Source organism: Solea solea, chromosome 9 (assembly GCF_958295425.1).
Source record: "Solea solea chromosome 9, fSolSol10.1, whole genome shotgun sequence".
Lineage (NCBI taxonomy): Eukaryota > Metazoa > Chordata > Actinopteri > Pleuronectiformes > Soleidae > Solea > Solea solea.
The window spans coordinates 25,189,160-25,207,125 of NC_081142.1; the positions used below are offsets into that span (position 1 = coordinate 25,189,160).

The 17,966-nt window shown below is 40.5% G+C and overlaps 1 protein-coding gene across 2 annotated transcripts; it reads right to left on the reverse strand.

Annotated features, from left to right (window-relative positions):
• Positions 1-441: 441 nt before the first annotated feature.
• On the reverse strand, positions 442-17,150 carry trmt1l (tRNA methyltransferase 1-like). 2 transcript variants are annotated; one of them, XM_058637960.1, is made up of 16 exons: positions 17,044-17,150; positions 15,738-15,845; positions 14,128-14,190; positions 13,200-13,310; positions 12,752-12,816; positions 11,203-11,359; positions 9,898-10,018; positions 9,197-9,276; positions 7,954-8,206; positions 6,432-6,644; positions 6,155-6,345; positions 4,479-4,545; positions 3,030-3,193; positions 2,865-2,927; positions 2,224-2,350; positions 442-975 (listed from the first exon to the last, which is right to left on the reverse strand). In XM_058637960.1, exons 1-16 carry the CDS (start codon positions 17,102-17,104, stop codon positions 783-785), a joined length of 2,037 nt encoding a protein of 678 aa, XP_058493943.1. In that variant the 5' UTR covers positions 17,105-17,150; the 3' UTR covers positions 442-782. The 2 variants fall into 2 exon arrangements, with proteins under 2 accessions (XP_058493943.1, XP_058493942.1); XM_058637959.1 differs by having other exon boundaries at positions 13,200-13,313.
• Positions 17,151-17,966: the final 816 nt, after the last annotated feature.

Sequence of the window (17,966 nt, forward strand, 5' to 3'; positions counted from 1 at the left end):
CTGTGGGAGGAAGCCGGAGAACCCGCAGAAAACATACGCACACACAGCGAGAACATGCAAACTCCATGCAGGAAGACCCTTGTTCCGACCAGGTCTGGAGAACCAGGTCTTCTTGCTGCAAAGGCAAGAGCACTAACTCATATTTGACTCACCTAACCAAATGATTTCCATCAAATCAATAACATTGTGAGTGCTTTTCTATGACCACATGTCAAAATACCAAACATGTATTAAATCACAATACCTAATCTGGAAATCTACATTAAGTAAGAACATACTGAACAAGATTACTTTCTAATCTGTCATGGAAGTCTGCCTAGTATAAAACAATAGATCTTCAACTTTTTACAAGGAAACAAAATTATCTCTGGAATATATCATTTTTTATCTTAAAAAGTTCTTAGCTGAGAAAAAAAACAACAAGCAAAGACAAACGGCAAATTCAGTCCTTGCACAAGAAATCTTTATTGTTTTCAAGGCATAAGAAACAAAAATAATACAACTGCTATAAAAAAAAGACTTGTACCACATGTATTTTTTAAAGAAATCTGAAATAAATAGACATGGTGGACAAAATAAGCTTGGTTCAGTTCGTAATTCAGCTTGAATAAAAAATGAAAGAGATTCTGAGACGGCACACGAACACAGACATGAAGCAGATATCAGTGCAGTTAGAACGCTGCTTGTGTTTTAGCATCGAAGACGTCGACATCGAAGCTGGGACTGAGAACAGAAGAGTCTGTGGTGTCGAGCGTGAGCCTCTGACGCTGCTGGTGTGTTTCTCATGCCGTTTTGTCCGTGCTCACGTTTATCTGAGCGGCGGTGGCGGCGTTGGTGTTCGGGGGCACGCTGTACTTGGTGAGGACAGATTTAAACTGCTCCAACTTTGCATCCGTTCGCACCCCCGTGGGGTCGAAGTGAGTGCGACCCACCCTGAAGCCGGCCTCTGTCAGGTACTGAAGGAACTTATTCAGCCTGTCCAGACACAAAAAACAAAAGAATGAAAATCACATGTTCTGTATGAGCATGTTTGGTTTCACACATTTACCGTCCAGATCTCTAGAACCAGCACTTTCAGCACTTTGGTCCACTGTGGTTTGTTTAAAGTGCTTAACAAATAAAGTTGGATTGGATTGGAAGCACAATGTTTCAAAAATACTTGCCCTATTCTAGTAATACAAAGCTAAATGCTAATCAGTGAAGTATTCCTCTAAGTGGAAGGTTACTAGCGGAGCCATGAATCGAACCCATAAGACACTTAACCTTACGTTGCTTCTTAAGGCTGTATGTGAATGGCAAAAACTGTAGTGTAAAGCTCATATAAATAAAGACCGTTTATCATAAATGCTTTTTATAATAAACTTTATGTCAATGGAACTTAATGAGGGAATATCTGAGAAATACTTGCTAAATATTAGGGAAGGCCTGATATCACTTTTGTGTCCTATACCGATATCTACCTCCATTTTCTCCCGCTCCCGAAATCAGTCCGACACAGTCCCTTTACAGCTTGTAAACAATGTTAGCAACACTTCACATACTCCGCTAACATGCTTTTGCTGCTTTTGATTCCCATTTTTACAGTCAGTGATTTTGACTAGTATTATATAAGCTCATCCCTACTATGCATAATTAGGCATGTGAGTATTTTGAGCTTATTGTCATTTTTATGCATATTTTCCAACTCCAAGCTATATGAACTTGAATGCTGAACTGGATTTAAACATGATCAGGTGATGTGTATTTCTGTAATGAGGGAGGGTGTGGCCTAAAGTGATTGACACCCTATATCATTTACCTTAGACAAAGTGGGGGGGGGGGGGGGGGGGTTGGGAAAGGAGAGAGAAGATTTAAGATGATCACATGCATCCAAGTACTCTACTGTCCTTGAAGATGACAGAATGATGACATGGCTCCTTCCTCACGTGAACTAAACCCTTTTGAGAACTCATGAGTCCTTCTTAAACGTGATATTTACAGTGAGGGAAGACGATACCCCTCACAGACTCATGGAAGGCTCATGACATTATTGGTCACTGAATATTTTTGGAAATGTCAGAAGTGTTTATTTGTAAATTTTGAGTTGTTCATTTGTTATTCTTGGTCTGATAAATGAAAACAAAAGTGAGATGGGACACTATTCCCTGCCCCAGTTTAACTCAGCATGACAGTAGAAAATGGTGGACGTCCTGTACTCTTCACCAGAGGCCAGAGTAGACTTACTTTGGCATGTTCCTGCCCCGGATGCTGTGGCGATGGATGCTGTAATAGAATGGTGGGTGTTCCAGAGACAAGTCAGACTTGAGTTTCTTTAGCACGTTCCCAGAATCCTCTCCAGTCTTCCTCTTCCCTGCAGAGAATTTCATGTTTAATGGTTTATCAAAATCTGGAGACCTTTATTTTAAGTTCCTACAGTTTAAAGAAGACAGTGATGCAGGACATGTCCAAGCAGCTGTAGATATTATTAAGTGACCCTAAAATAAGATTTTTCTTGTGCCCCCGTCAGCCATGTTTTGTTTGTTTGTTTCTGCATCTCAAGTTTTCCTAAAGATGGGGACAAACTGCAAGACTATTGGCCTGATTTTACCCACAATTCACAGCTGGACAGAGTCTGCTCCAGTCAGCACTAGCTGTGGGATAGTTAGCATGACTAGTTGGCACAGAAATCTGTGGGCAAGTGTGTGAAGGTAAGAGACTCCTGCTTCACCAGGGTTGTTTACAGCTCACTCAGTGCCGACCATGTGTCACGACGTCATACAAACACACTTTAAAAAAACATAACTACCACTTCAAGGCTTTGTGTCAATCTGTATAAATCCAGACAGAATTACAGGGATTTACAGCTGACTCACTCACTCACTCACCTGACTGATCGGGACCCGACTCCTCTCCACTCTGTAAGGTCTTGATGACAACTCCACACTCCACTGCAGAGGAAACACAATATCCTATGAATATGTGTTTCAGCTAAAATCACACACCGACACACCGACACACACACACACACACACGTGGGGTCTTTGCTTTACCCTGGTTGGTGAGGGCAGCTGGCCCGTGCACTAAAGCCTTGAGCGTGGTGCACTCGGACTCACAGATGAGAGTTTTGATGAGAGGCTGGATGTCATCCATGCTGTGCTGCACTGCTGCCGACAGCATCCTCCTCAGGAAGCCGGTGTTAAACAGAGAACCAGACCTGGACATGCACACCAACACACCTGTAACTCTGCTCAAACTGTCTGGACATACACGTGTATCACTCACTTTAACAGAATTTAAAAAAAGGAACATTTGGTGAAATAAAATGTGCATTTTTTTTTAGTCTTTTGTGCATTTTCCATCCACATAATATAAAAGAGACATTAACATCTTTTCTCACATCTCACATCTTTTCTAACATTGTTCACATAGCAAATAACTCTGGAAAGGCTTCAGCAGATTCATCATTATCTACAGAGACTTTGTCAAGTATTACTATTGTGATTACAGTAAGTGGAGGAAAAGCTTTACGGTAAGACTGGGCAGCGTGGCCAATAATAATAATATCTGGATATTTTGAGTCTATATCTCATTATATTAGATATATTGGAATATAAAGCGGAACACAAGTTATTTCTCTGGATTGTATTGTCACTCTACTCTTTAAGTAGAGTGACAATACATTAGGGCCACACGGTGATGTAGTGGTTAGCACTCTCGCCTTGCAGCAAAAAGACCCGGTTCGAGCCCCGGTTGGAACAAGGGCCTTTCTGCATGGAGTTTGCATGTTCTCCCCGTGTGTGCGTGGGTTCTCTCCGGGTTCTCCGGCTTCCTCCCACATTCCAAAAACATGCAATGTGGGGTTTAGGTAAATTGGACACTCTAAATTGACCATAGGAGTGAGTGTGAGAGTGAATGGTTGTTTGTCTCTATCTGTGTGTGGCCCTGCGATGGACTGGCGAACTGTCCAGGGTGTACCCCGCCTATCGCCCGATGTAGCTGAGATTGGCACAGCACCCCCCGCGACCCTCTGGTGGAGGATAAAGCGGTAGATGATGACTGACTGGCAATACATTAAAATATCTATTGTTTATGATCTGTGTTACTGTATTAGATCCTTTGGCTTTTTAGTGTTACATGAAGGGATGTTTACGTGTGTTAGAAACCATGACATTACATTGACTATAAACATGGTCAGATTGTGCTAGAACACAAATAATTACACTTAAAATGAAGTCTTTTTAAAAACATAATTATGTCAATTCCATGTATTTTTAATCAACATTAATATTTAAATTAAGATATTTAGTGTATTTCACTAAATGTATTCAGTATAATACATTTAAAACCAGGAAAAGTCATCACAGATACCATATCAAAATATGACGATAATATGGATTTATCGCCCAGCCGTACTGAACCGTATTGACACTCCTCCACCTCTGCATTCACACATGTGATTGTTTATTGGTGTCGTGTTGAGTGACACTGATGCTGTTTACCACATTGGTCCCAGCTCCACTGCTGTCTTCCCAGGCAGACTTCCATGACAGTTACAGGGGAGTGTGTCTGGAAGAACACAATCAGGACATGAATAATGAATGAATGAATGAATGAATGAATGAATGAGTTTTTATTCGGTTTACATTTCTCAACGTCAATGACCGAAAAAGAAATAGGCTGAAGCTCAAGGCTTATTTTAGCCTAACCTGTAAATTCGGAATGTTGAAAAGCAACAAACCAACCCAACAATTTATATCTAAGACAGACTGGACGGCTTCTATTCACAACTCTGAATAATAGTTCTAACATTTGCAGAGATGCTATATCTGTAGATGTTCAAAGAGACTCCTGTAATCAGTGTGTTACTGATGCTACAGCTTCTAAAGACTCACAACACACATTTTAACAAGAATAAATCATAAAACAGTCTGATGTAGGTCACAGGACTGTGTGTGGGAAAATGGCTCCACAGGAAATCTTAAATAAAACAGCTCCTGCAACTGGTTTCACTGACACACTAATTCAATTCAATTGTTTACCAATTCAAAATAATATAATATTAGGTGTTACAGACATGGCCGTCGATAAGTCGCTGCTTAATGCACAACATTTGCTCTCGTCATGATTTATATTGTCATTTAGGTCACAACAGATAAGAAAGTCTAACGCAGGGGTGCTCACACTTTTTCAGCATGCGAGCTACTTATAAAATGACCAAGTCTAAATGATCCACCTACTACAAAAATGCAAAACATATATTTATTTATAAATATATTGAGAATTCTTTATATGTACAATGTATGTTGATGTACCTTGCATAACCACATGAGCCCATATTGCACAACACAACACAATCAACTATGTACATTTTTTGTCATTACCTGACTTTACTCTGATGACTTGCACTGAATGGAATCAGCACAGTAGCTGCTGACAGCCAGCCTCAAGCACACTAACAAATGATCATCAAACGCACTTCGAAAATGTCATCGTGAACAAAAGCCATCCTCCCATTCTGTATGAAAGTGATACGTTTTTGTCTTTTAACTTGGTCCAGCTCCCCCACTCATTTTTATACCCTTTCTTAAGTTTAAGAGAAAAATTGGAGGTAACTCGCTAGCTATCTTGTTAGTTTTGCTGCTGCACTTAGCGCCGTTGTTTGCGCATGCGCAGTGACCTAAGTGTCAGAAAAAGTCAGATGTCAGCTGACTGGCTGCCCTGTATATCAATCAAGTGACAGGATGGATGATAGGCTGAAGTCTATTTTTTTTTAACGTTATGCGATCTACCCACGCTACCGTTGCGATCGACTGGTAGATCGCGATCGACGTACTGAGCACCCCTGGTCTAACCCATGAGTGAGTCAACATGCTGACGTGTCCTTGGTCAAGTAACATAGATGTGTTGTATCAATCAATGAATGAATGAATGATGAAAACAAAGTGGTCATCATCAGAGAAGAATGTGGTTTCTGTGATCTGAATCTAAGCATTTAAACCTGAACTTGGATCTGGATGTGATTGGACTACTGAGGACCAGTGTTAATACTGATGACCCTTCTCCACTATGGTCCCGGCTCGCCCCGCTCTTCTGTGCCAGACTACGCTAGTGGAAACACAACTCGAGGGTCATGAAAAGGTCATGACGCTCTAACAAAGCTTGGTAAAGGACTCACCATCCACCATGATGCTGTGCTTCAGAAAGACCCTCTCCTCGCACCACTGACAGTGGACCAGTTTTTGTAACTTCTTGGTGGACTCGTCCGCCTGCGTGGGACCCCTGAGGACTCTCACCACCACCAGCACAAAATGCTCCAGTGCAACAGCCAGCAGCACCTCGATGCCTTTATTTGTGCGAGCCGCTGCTCTGCACCACGCACACAAATCAGGATTACGTTTAGATTAAGTATCTGCATCACAACTCGGATGTAAAATAAAGAAATAAAAGCTTACCTGGCCACAGCAGTGACCACCATGCGTGCAGCCAGCTCCCGGTAATACTCGGTACGCACAATGCTGCAGCCGTAGTGGCGCAGGGTGACGTTGGGATACTTGGCGTACAGAGAGCTGGTGTCTGTGGACGTCACGGACACGATGCCCAGATTGCGGACATTTCTGAAGGCGGCGTCCAGGTAGTTCACCGTCGCCCCGAACGGATCCAAGTGACTGAAAGATTCAACATATACAGCGACTCAGAGAAGGTTTCTCTAATGTTGCAAAAAAAACAAAACAAGGAAAAGCCTTGAAAACATCTGTAATACACCAAGTAATACAGGTTTTAAATGAAAACAAGGAGAAACACGTCAGTCACTGGATAATACTCACTGTAATTGTCATGTCACCCCATTTACGGCATCTTTTTTTAAGCTATTATTGTTTACCTGGTGCTTCCTCATCAGCCGTCTCTCAGTTGTATTCATTAAGTAATTTGAATGTATCCGGGAGGGTAAATGTGTGACTGGGGCGAGTGGCGGTGTTTTTATATAAAGCACACTGCATTTTCTATGTAAGAAAAGCGCAATATAAATAAAGAAAACAAGGAAATGTTTGACTTATAATGTGTTAAATGACAATACAATGACAGATAAATAAGTAAGTAGATGTAGGAGGTAGTGGCACACAGTCAGAGCAAAGTGAACCTGCAGGCAAACGCTCTCCTTAAGTCTGCAATCGTCCACCGCTGCCTCCATCATAGAAGTTCAAATCATCTATTCTGTGACGTTTGAAATTCTGTGTTAAAACACACAGAATACGTTACATTTCTGTGATTTATACGTTCCTATTCTTCATAAATGTGATGTTTTTGTAAACTGCTGAACCGGTTTCTGCAGTTAACAAAACTTCAGTTTTCAGTCAGACAAAGCCGAGATAAATAAAAAATTTTAAGGTATCGTGGACTTAAGTCGGCCTAGATTTTATGAGGGAGCCTCATGTGTTCCTGCTGGCCACCATGTTTCCAGTCAGAGCGCGTCTGCAGCTCTCCAGCTGGTTCTCAGCTGAGGATTCACAGCTAATCCAGTTAATACGACAATTGTTTACCATAATCATAGTGTCACTCAAATGAGCCAATGAAAATTGAATGTTTACTGGAAGAGAGATTTGGGAATGAGAAGACACGGCTCGCTCGAAAGTAGGGAAAGTTGATACAAAAAAACATGCTGCATTTCCAGCAAAACTTTCCCTCCAACCCCAAACTTTCCCAGAAGGATTACCAGGAACCCTAGAGGGGCGGGGCTGTGTGTTGAAGACGGCTGAAACATTTTGTTTCCGTGTATCATTCGTTCTTTTCATATTCAACTGAGATTCCAAACTCGAAAAATGGAAAAACGGTTTGTTATTTTACTTATTCGTTTATGAATCTGATACCAAAAAAACAAATGACGGGTCATTTTTTGTTCTGTTGGATGCATTTTAGACATGATGATGTCATTGAATACCCCTGACCTAAAAGAACAAGTCGACAAATCTCACTCACATGTAGTCAAAAGGTCGTAGGTGCATGATGACATTAGCGTCCATCTTGGCGACCTCGACCGTAGCGATGGGCGTCCCGTCAACGTCACTCAAGCCCCCGTCGGCCGCCCGCAGGCCCCGCGAGCCTCCGTCCACTCGGATGCGATTGAGCTCGCAGTTCTCTCTGATCATTTTCACGCACGTCTCGTTGATGTCCGTTATGGTTACTTTGACGGCGCTGCGGAGGTGTTTGGCCCACTGGAGCCCTGTAATCCCTGCCAGACCATGGACACAAACATGTGCATTTTATTTACATATTATTTTAATATCCGTGTGTGGAGTTTTAAATGCCTCACTAGGAAACAGAGTTCATTCGGAATTAGGGCTGGGAGAATATGAGATTTTTGTAATTAGATGGTAATGCAAAGCACTCACAGTTAATGTCCATCATCGCGTCAATTGTGAATGGGAAACATTTGTTTTTGGGGGGTTTTCAAAATAAAAGTGGGAGTTATTGAGGTCTACTTCCAAACATTAGTGAGAACTGTCATTTCTGAGGTAACTATGCACCAAAGAATTACTGAAAAATATCTAACATTTTGCAAACTAGTAATAACTGGAATTCCTATTTTCAAATAGATATTTTCATATTTTAGATTTTAGACGTTTTGTTGGAAAGATTGATCATTTAAGACAAAATTGACAGTATTTGGAAAGTCTGAAAGTGGTCATTTTGAATGGAACTATAATTTCACAGTTATAACACCACTCTCTTTATATTTATATTTGAACATGTACCGTGCAGACTGTGGGTCTTTGAGAGGCAGAAAATGAGAACATTTTTAATCATCGTCTGTCGTTCAGGACATCAGAAGAAGACACTCCGCTCCCGAAAAGTAGAACTATGACTATAAAGAGACTGTAGATGCTCAGAATGAGCTACAATAAGCTTGACATTATTGTTTTTTTTTTATTAAAAATTGTGTGTGATGAACTGTGTAGTGCTGCTCTGCAGAGGCTGAAAAGAAAGGACACAGAGCTAAACCTAAAAGCAACATAAGTTTGAGTTTCCATTCTAGCCTCCTTTAATATTTCACGTAATGACTTGAAACACAAAGAGCCACAAGGGGGAGCCTGAATCTTTACCAGTCATTCCAGGCCCTCAGGATTTAAAATGATTCTAACTGTCCTACACACGTTTCATTTCTCTTTAAGTACAAACCACCTTTCAGGAGAAATGTCCTGTGGTGGTAGAAGTGTCTCACCTGTGCCTCCAAAAGCATCCAGACACTCAAGTGGGTTCCTCTCTTCAGCCAGAACCGCCAGTGAACAAAACACCAGTTGCCTGAAAGACACACACACACACACACACACACACACACACACACACACACATTTTGTTCAAATCCAATTATAATTCAAAATATAGTATTAATACAGTCTGTCTGCTGCTGTTCACGGTCTCCATTCACACTACAGAACCTTTTACCAGGGTTGAAGATCATGTTTCTTACCCGCGGTGCATCATGGTCTCTTCACTAAGTTTAGTTTGACGTTAATTTGCTTTTCTTTTTTGACAAACATCCACGTGGCTGATTCGGGGCCATCGCTCACTCTAAAGCTCACTCTCTTACTCCATCACGTTTCACACAGGCTCAGTTGGACTCCCTTTTTTATTGGCTTGTTATGTGTTTTACTCTATTTGCATGGTTAATGTTCTATATTTTTAGGCTCATGTTTTTATTTTGGTACTTGACATCATTCTGTCCAGTTTTCAAATTTGAGTTTTACAGCATTATGTCATATAATACTGAGCTTTAGCAGTAACTTTATAAAAATGACTCTATTCAGCCGTCAATCAATTTAAAACCAACAGAGGTTGCACAATAAAACACAACATACAGTACTGTATTGTACTGAAAATGATCACAGTTAAATTACATTGACACTGAAAGCCAGCACTGACCTGTTGGACTTCATCTTGCGGTTGAAGTAGGTGTCACTCTTCTGGAAGCCAGTTTGGTTTGGGAGGAGCTGGACGTTAGTATCAAGCTCTTTCATGATTTCACACGCCTGACCAGAAGGAGCTGCAGACGCACAAACACCACACAACAGAGTGTTGCTTTATGTAATCAAACCCTCGCCACGACCTATCCATACGGAAACAGAACTTTCTCTATACGATGTCTCGTTTCGAGGTACGTATGTAACGCTGTTAAAAAAAAAGTAAACATTGCAAGTATACAATCACTGATTGACTCAAGACTAAAGAACAGACCAAAACATCTCCAAACACAAGAACATACAAGGGTTGTGTGTTGAGATGTTCCCACTCTGGGACTCGTTTAGATTAGAGCTGAAGATCTTTGCCCGAACCCGTCAGATTCAGGCTTCATTTCTATTATTTTGCACGGGCTCGGGAGAAAGACGCCAAAGTGGATGCTTTGTTCTGTGAAGCACAGCAGGAACCCTGGACTCTAAACAGCACAAAGACTGGCTCGTGCCTAAAGTGATAATACAGGACCTCCACAAGAGGGCAACAATCCTCTGGCCATACATGCTCATGCCCACACTCTTCTGCAAGCCATGGCTGCAGGTGCACCAGATGAGGAGAGTCGAGACTAGAGCTGAAACGATTCATCGACGAATCGATTACTAAATTTATCGACAACTATTTTGATAATGATGAATCGGCTTGAAGCTTTTTTCATGATTAAAACAAGATTTCCGATTGTTTAAGCTTCTTAAATGTGAATATTTTCTTAATGTCTTTGCTCTGGATAACAAAGAAATCATTCAAAGTGAATCATTGGTTTGTGGACAAAACAAGACATTTGATAACATCATAATTTGCAACATTTTTAAGGTTTTCTGATATTTTATGGACCAGCCGATTAATCGAGAAACTAATCGACTAATTGATCAATTAATTGATTATGAAAATAATCGTTAGTTGCAGCTCTAGTCGAGACCCAGAGCTCTCCGGAATTATACCCCGCCTCCCTCTACTCTTAGACCTATTTAGAGTGCTAAGATGTTACCATGTTAACAGAGGACTTATTTTATTTCTTTGAGTCCTATGTAAATGTATAAATGACTCATTCTTGACGAAAGGCAAAAAAACTGTGTGCGTGCGCACATTTGACTAAAGTCGAGCTGTTAACGAGTTTGGGCTTTTTAAAACAAAGCTGTCAATCAAAATGTACCCGTCGGGCTGGGGCCGAATAACAATAATATCCTGTAAACATACAGAGTCCGTGAGATAACCTACCCGGCTCTTCAAATGGTATTTCAGAGCTGCTGGAGTAACTGGCCTCGGTCTCTCCCTTGTTGACGTGGCGTTTGAGGTGGCTGACCATGTCTGTCTTACGGGCGATGGTGACAGAGCACACCACACAGTGGTAGTGGGCCACGTGTCTTCCTGAGGTCTACAAGTGGATTATACCAAACACACACGGACAGAGTGTGACATGAACGCAAATGTTTTAATATTACTTTCACTTTTTATAATCAGCTGTGTTTTTAAGAAATGTGCATTGAAATCACTATTTTGATTCATCTTTCACTTCATTAAGCAACTTTAAATGTATCCATGAGTTCCTACTACATTTGTCCATGATTATACAATTATTCTCCTGGCTCTGAAATTGAATGGTCAGGAGGCTAAACCCATATTTTGTGAAGCCACGGAGACCTTGATCTTTGACCCTGGGCCATTAAAATGTAAGCATGTCATCCGTGAACACGTCCTTTAAGCTCCTCACCTCTCTCAAAGGCTGAGCCCAACCGCCCTGCAGAGAAAGCCCATTTCAACTGCTTGTATCTGTGATCTTGTGATTCGCTCTCTCTCCCTCTGTTTCATTGTCCCTGTTGTCTGATGCCCAGTTAAGCTTTGTGAACCTGAATCTTCACCACAACAGACCAGTACAGTGACGGCATCACTGCAGACGCTGCCCCAGTCCGTGAATAAGTCCACAAGATACTTAAACTCCTCTACGTGGGGCCTCGGACTCGGGAGGTGTTGATTTTCATCTGGACTGTTTCACACTCAGTCTCTTGAGATATTGCTTTCACAAAAATGGGTGTCACCACTGTGATAGCATATGGTACAAACTATTTTTAATTTTCTTAATTTTTATTTTATTTTTTATAAAGAAAAAAAGAATTATAGCTAGAATCCACAATTTATCTCTATCGCATTCATTAATATTAGACATTAGACATAAGATTTGTGCAATGGGGAACATAAATGGACAGTATGCAGTGACAAACTGCAATCTACACACACTATAAGGGAAAATGTGGCACTTTTTGGCACTTTTTGTTGGGACTTCTTCTTATTGTGTTTAGTGTCTGTGGTTGTACGGAATAAAGGTGTTTCTGCCTCAACCTGCCTCATGATGGCAAAAAAAAAAAAAGAGAGAAACATTTCCTGCATACCTGTCACTATCCATTTTGAAGATGTTTAGTGTGAATGAATGATTCAGATATGATGTATTCAGCATCAATCCACTCCTAAAAGTGTGTGTTTTCCATGTCTGGTGGTTAGTAACACATTCTGCCGTGAAGTGACAGAAGAGTCAGAAGAAACATTTTTCATCTCTTTACACGGTCTTCGATAATATCTACCTGGACACGAGGAGGATTTCAACAAATAAAACAATAACATTTTCAAAAACAAATAACTGACTCTTGAGCAAGAAGTGACCAGAGTGTGTGTGTGTGTGTGTGTGTGTGTGTGTGTGTGTGTGTGAGACGCACGTTAGCTCAAAGCTACAGCAGTAATGTGACCTGCAGGTGGTCTGGTTTTAATCACTCACCTGATCTCCACTGAGGCCAGGCTTCAGGTTTCTGCAGGGCAGGTGACAGATACACATCCTCTGACCTGTTCAACAACAACAACAACTCTGCTGTTTGAATGACAGTAGATCTCACCTTCATACAAAATGTATACTAGTATCGTGTATATTAAAATATTGTGTTTTTGCCCATCTTCTTTACCTTTATATTTTTTCCCAGAACTGTGTGGGACCTCTATACAATCTGGCCAAAATGAGCCCCACAAACAATATATATATATATATATATATATATATATATATATATATATATATATATATATATATATATAATAGGTTTATTATTAATCAAGTCTGACTATCCACAAACACAACACAACGAAACATAATGCTCTGATGATGATGACATCTGTGATTCTACATAAGGTGGAGTTACACTGGGAGAGAAGTGGGTGTGTGTGTGCTTCACCTTCAAACTCTACATAGACCTTCCAGTGGAGGTTCTGCAGGTGTCGGCGGAGTTTGTGGCTATAACAGGCTTTAAACTTCTCCTCTGGACACAGAGGACACGACTTTCGTCCTGCTGAGGAAGCACAACACACAATGATTAAAGACATGTTAGAACACCTCATTTTGCTTTTGATTCTTGTGCTGTGGCTTAAAAATGTGATATTTAAGAAGCCATTTAGGAAATCACACTTCACCATTTACAAGTTATATTTACAATAACTGTAAACCCCTACATATTAATACCACACCAGTATTATTACCATCTGCCAGAATTTAATGCCATCGCTTATGATTTTTTCAGTATGTGCAATAACAATTGTGTATGTAGCAGTACCATTTCAGCATCAACAATTACCTCATGTTCCAATATCTAAAATCATGAACTTGCATGTATTGGAATAACATAACCTAAATATGGAAAGTTAATACCCATAAGCTCCCCTTAATTCTCAGAATTTAGCAACACTATCTGCTATCCAGAATTAATTTATTTATTCTGCTTTTGTGTTATTTCCATGGTTCATTCACCTTTTCCAAGGTCAAACTGAGATTAATGCCTTTGCAGTACCTCGCCGCTTTGGTAGATTAATATTGACTTTACATTAACATAAAAAGATCATATAAAAAGAGATGGACTCTTGCTATAAACAACCAAAATCACGCTTTATAACAGTCACCGTCACATGCACAACTTATTCCTTTACCTAATAATTAATTGTTCAGCCAATAAGCTATTTTTGTGAAAGAAATACAGTCAGTATTTCAAGCATTTTAAGCATATTATCCAAAATTCAAGCACTTTTCAAACCTTGAAAACAAAATTCAAGCCTTTTCAACGACTTCAAGCACAATGACTTGTTTAATATTGACCAAAGAATCACTCTTACCTCCATTGAGGTCAACCAGCACCTCCAGTCCTTCCAGTTTGGTTTGAATGGAGACGTGTCTCTCTGTAAGGACAATATAGCATTTAATTTTCATGGGGGCCTAATGATGACATTTTTACTGCCTTGAACTTCCTTAAAAAAACATTCACAAATTAGAGTTGAGTAAAGGGCTGGTTATCTTCATAATCAATTAAAATATGTCATTATTTAAAATATTTACATTCAAGGAGACTGACCAATCACTGACGGAACTCTCATCAACAATACAAACTTAATTCTTATCTCACTAAGGCCTTATCGCTGCCTGCATCGCTGACACCCAAACAGTGCTGGGATCCTCTGCGTTAAACACCGAGGAACTGATTACATACTTTCAATCCACTCTCGAGAACCAGGAGCCCCAAATCTACACCTCAGCGCAAGTTTAACGATGTCACTCAGGCTGTCAGACGATCAGAGCGCAAGTGGAAGAAGGACAAGCTGCAGGTGTCTTTTGATGGGCTTAAAGACAGTCGGCGATGTTTTCATTCACCAAAGTCATCACATCAAACTGTCATAAGCCCTGTATTCTACTTGGCACAATCAATGCTCTCCTAAATGTTCCCCAGTCTACTGGTCTACAATTCCTCTGTTTTTGGTGACAAGGAACCAGAGCTCTTGTCTCTCCTCCCTCAATATCTGTCCCCTGCACTGCTGTCTTTGATCAGTCTGAGTCTGTGTCCCTGTGCACCACAGCGGACATTGTGGTTCAACATCAAAAAAGCCAGCATTGACCCATCTGTCTGCTCAAACTGTAGACCAATTTCTAAGCTCCCATTACTTTCAAAAAATCCGGGGGTAAGTTGTTCACACTCCGTTGGTAGCCTTCCTGAACAGAAGTGGTATTTTGAGGGTTTAAAACACTGCACTGTACTAAATATGCTCTATTAACCGTCTTAAATGATATTCTTCTGGTCATGTTGTCATTTTAGTGCTCTTCGACCTGAATGTTGGATCAAAGTATCCTCCTCTCTTGTCTGAAGCATTGGACGGGTATTAAAGGGGCTGCCGTGGATTCTTATTTGGCTGATAGAAGCTTGCGTGTTAAAATGAGTGACTTTGAGTCCTCCTCCAAGGCCTCTGAATCCTGCGGCCTCTGCCACCCCCCTGTTGATCTTGGTCCTTTCGCCCTTTACAGCAATCCCATAGTTAAAAATCTGGGGGTCATATTTGACTCTGATTTCAAGCTTGATAAGCAGATTAGCTGTGTTATAAAAAACATCTTTTTTTCAAATTACCACTGTTAAATCAATTCTGCCCATACATACATATACAGTACATGCCTTCATAACTACTCGACTGGGATATTTATTTGCCTCTCACCGGTTATGTGTGTTGTGCTCTGTTTTTTTTTTTTAAATGTTGGTTTCATTACTGTACAGCACTTTGGTCAACAATGTTGTTTTTAAATGTGCTTTGTGAATAAATTGAATTGGATTATCCACACGTAAACTAAACTTTACCAATACACTCTTCCTATTAACACTGGGTCTGGTTGCAGTGCACCATTCTGTTCTGTAAATCAGAGAAAACAAATAAGGACACAAGATGAACAGCTTCTATTTGATTACCGGCAGTTGTGGTGGAGGGTTTGGTATCGTTATCTGCAGCAGCTTCATTCTCGGCTGCTTTGTCTGCAGCTTGGTCACCAGCTGAAGGCACATCTCCACCATCGCATCCTTCAGAGACACAAGAGGTACAGTAGGTAAACAACATATTAGCATGTGTAAAAAGTGTTTCAGGACAAAAGGACCCAACGGTGTGGGCATGGTCTGAATTGAAGTGGACCACAATTTGGTATGGTTTACGTCTTTTGGATAGTTCAGACATTGGAACATTTACAAGAGGTTATATAGAGGTTACACAAGAAGAAGTGACAAAAGGTCACATAATTAATATGTGGGTCAAGAGACAATATTCCTGAGTTCAAACACATTCCAGTTGAGAAGTCGGAGGGAAAAAACACGGGTGCAAACGTACATCTGAGATTACTAATCTAGTCTAGTTTCCAAGTTAGAAATCCTAGTTCAGGGGACATTGCTCTGAAACTCTGAATCTTGCTTACATTTGAGCGCAGAAATAGTTCAAGGTTTTCTCTTTAAGCGTGATTGTATGAGGGACTGATGTTGACTGTACTATAAATGGATTTTAATCTCTTTACAAAAGGCTCACCTAATAAAATCTATTCCTCTAGGCTCTTGGATGAACAACAGCATAAAATGATTTGTGTGTGTGACTTGAGAGTGACCAGAACATTTGTAATCATTTGGTAGAGTTTGGTTGACTCAAACTTATCAAACGAAGCAGCAGTAGAACAGCTAGTTTCCAGTAGAGAGATAAAGCAATAAACGAACATGCTTCGTAAACTTAAACAGATTTTAATGTGTGGCTGTTGATATCGAGCAATATCCCCATGTTGAAATAGAGAGTATTTCACACACGCTTGCATACGTTCTAGAACAATTGCTTGTAACAGCTGCTCTTGAAGCGTCTCCATGTTTCGTGTGTAAATAGAGCAGCTCTACGGTCCTGCGGCGCAGCTCCGTGATGAGACCGCGTCTTCCTCAAGTGTGGAACAACGCAGATGTAAGGCCCCGACAAAGCTCATAACGAAGACACTTGCACTCGTGCGGGTAAAAGAACATAGCAGACAGTCAGCCAATGTTCGTCTCTGGCCCTTTGTCTCAGTTTGTTTTTGTCTATTTGGGTCCTACGGCGGAGCTCCGCGGTGAGGCCCTCGTTTAGTTCAGCAGTTATTAACTCCCATTCTCCGTGAATGTATAGCGCAGCGCTGCTGGCGACCAAACTGCAGCTAATTAAATTAGATTAAAGTCACGGAATTCACGTTAATGTGAGTAACTAGAGCTGTTTACTCACGTTTCTTATCTACGTCCTCCTGGTGTAGCTGGGCAGTGTCCACCTCCTTGAGCTCCGCCATTTTTAACTACGCTACGGCAACAAACGAGAGTTTGGATCGTTTTCACTCGAGCGGGGCGAAGGCCCGCCCCTTCCCTGGTTCTCATTGGATAAGACTTAAACTAGACGAGCGTGAGCCAATCAGAGACAGAAAAGGGGGGATTTGCCCGTAGTTCAGGAAAACAAAAACTACGCAACAAACGTAGGGCATTTTGTTTCGATATACGTAAACTGCGCAGATTTTTCTTCTTTTTTTTCCATCTTTTATTTGCGATTTCTAAAATATACAATTAGAACGTTGTCATGGTACAATCATACAGAATGAAAAAATGTTTTTTTTAGACAAGGCAATCGCTTTCATATACCTACTTTTATGTATGAAGAATGTACTGAGGATAATGTGTTGGACCTTTCTTTGGTAAATCAAACAAAACATTTTCTCAAAATAAATTATACATTTAGATGATATCCAATCATATACATCTGCCCAGAAAGCATTAACCCTTGATGTTCAGTTGTTTCAATATGTTCAGCGTAAAAAAGAAGCAATTGTTGTGGTTTAAATTAAATTAAATTGACATTTAAAAGGAGGATAAATATCATTCAGTATTTTAGTGTCCTTCACCTTTGGTGCAATAGTTTCTTGACAAAAGACTGTCAGATTAGAATATTAGGTCATTTTAGACTGTGACTGTTCACCAAGAGGGAGGAGAGATTTGGGATTACATTGTTTTGAAATAAATGATAAGACATTGTAATTACAGACTGAGGGAATGCTTTGATACTACCTCCTTTCATTTCAATTAATGTAGGACAAAAAAACATCAAAAGGTCAAATATTTCCAGTGTTATGCGAGAGATGCATCGCAGACCAAATTCCTTCT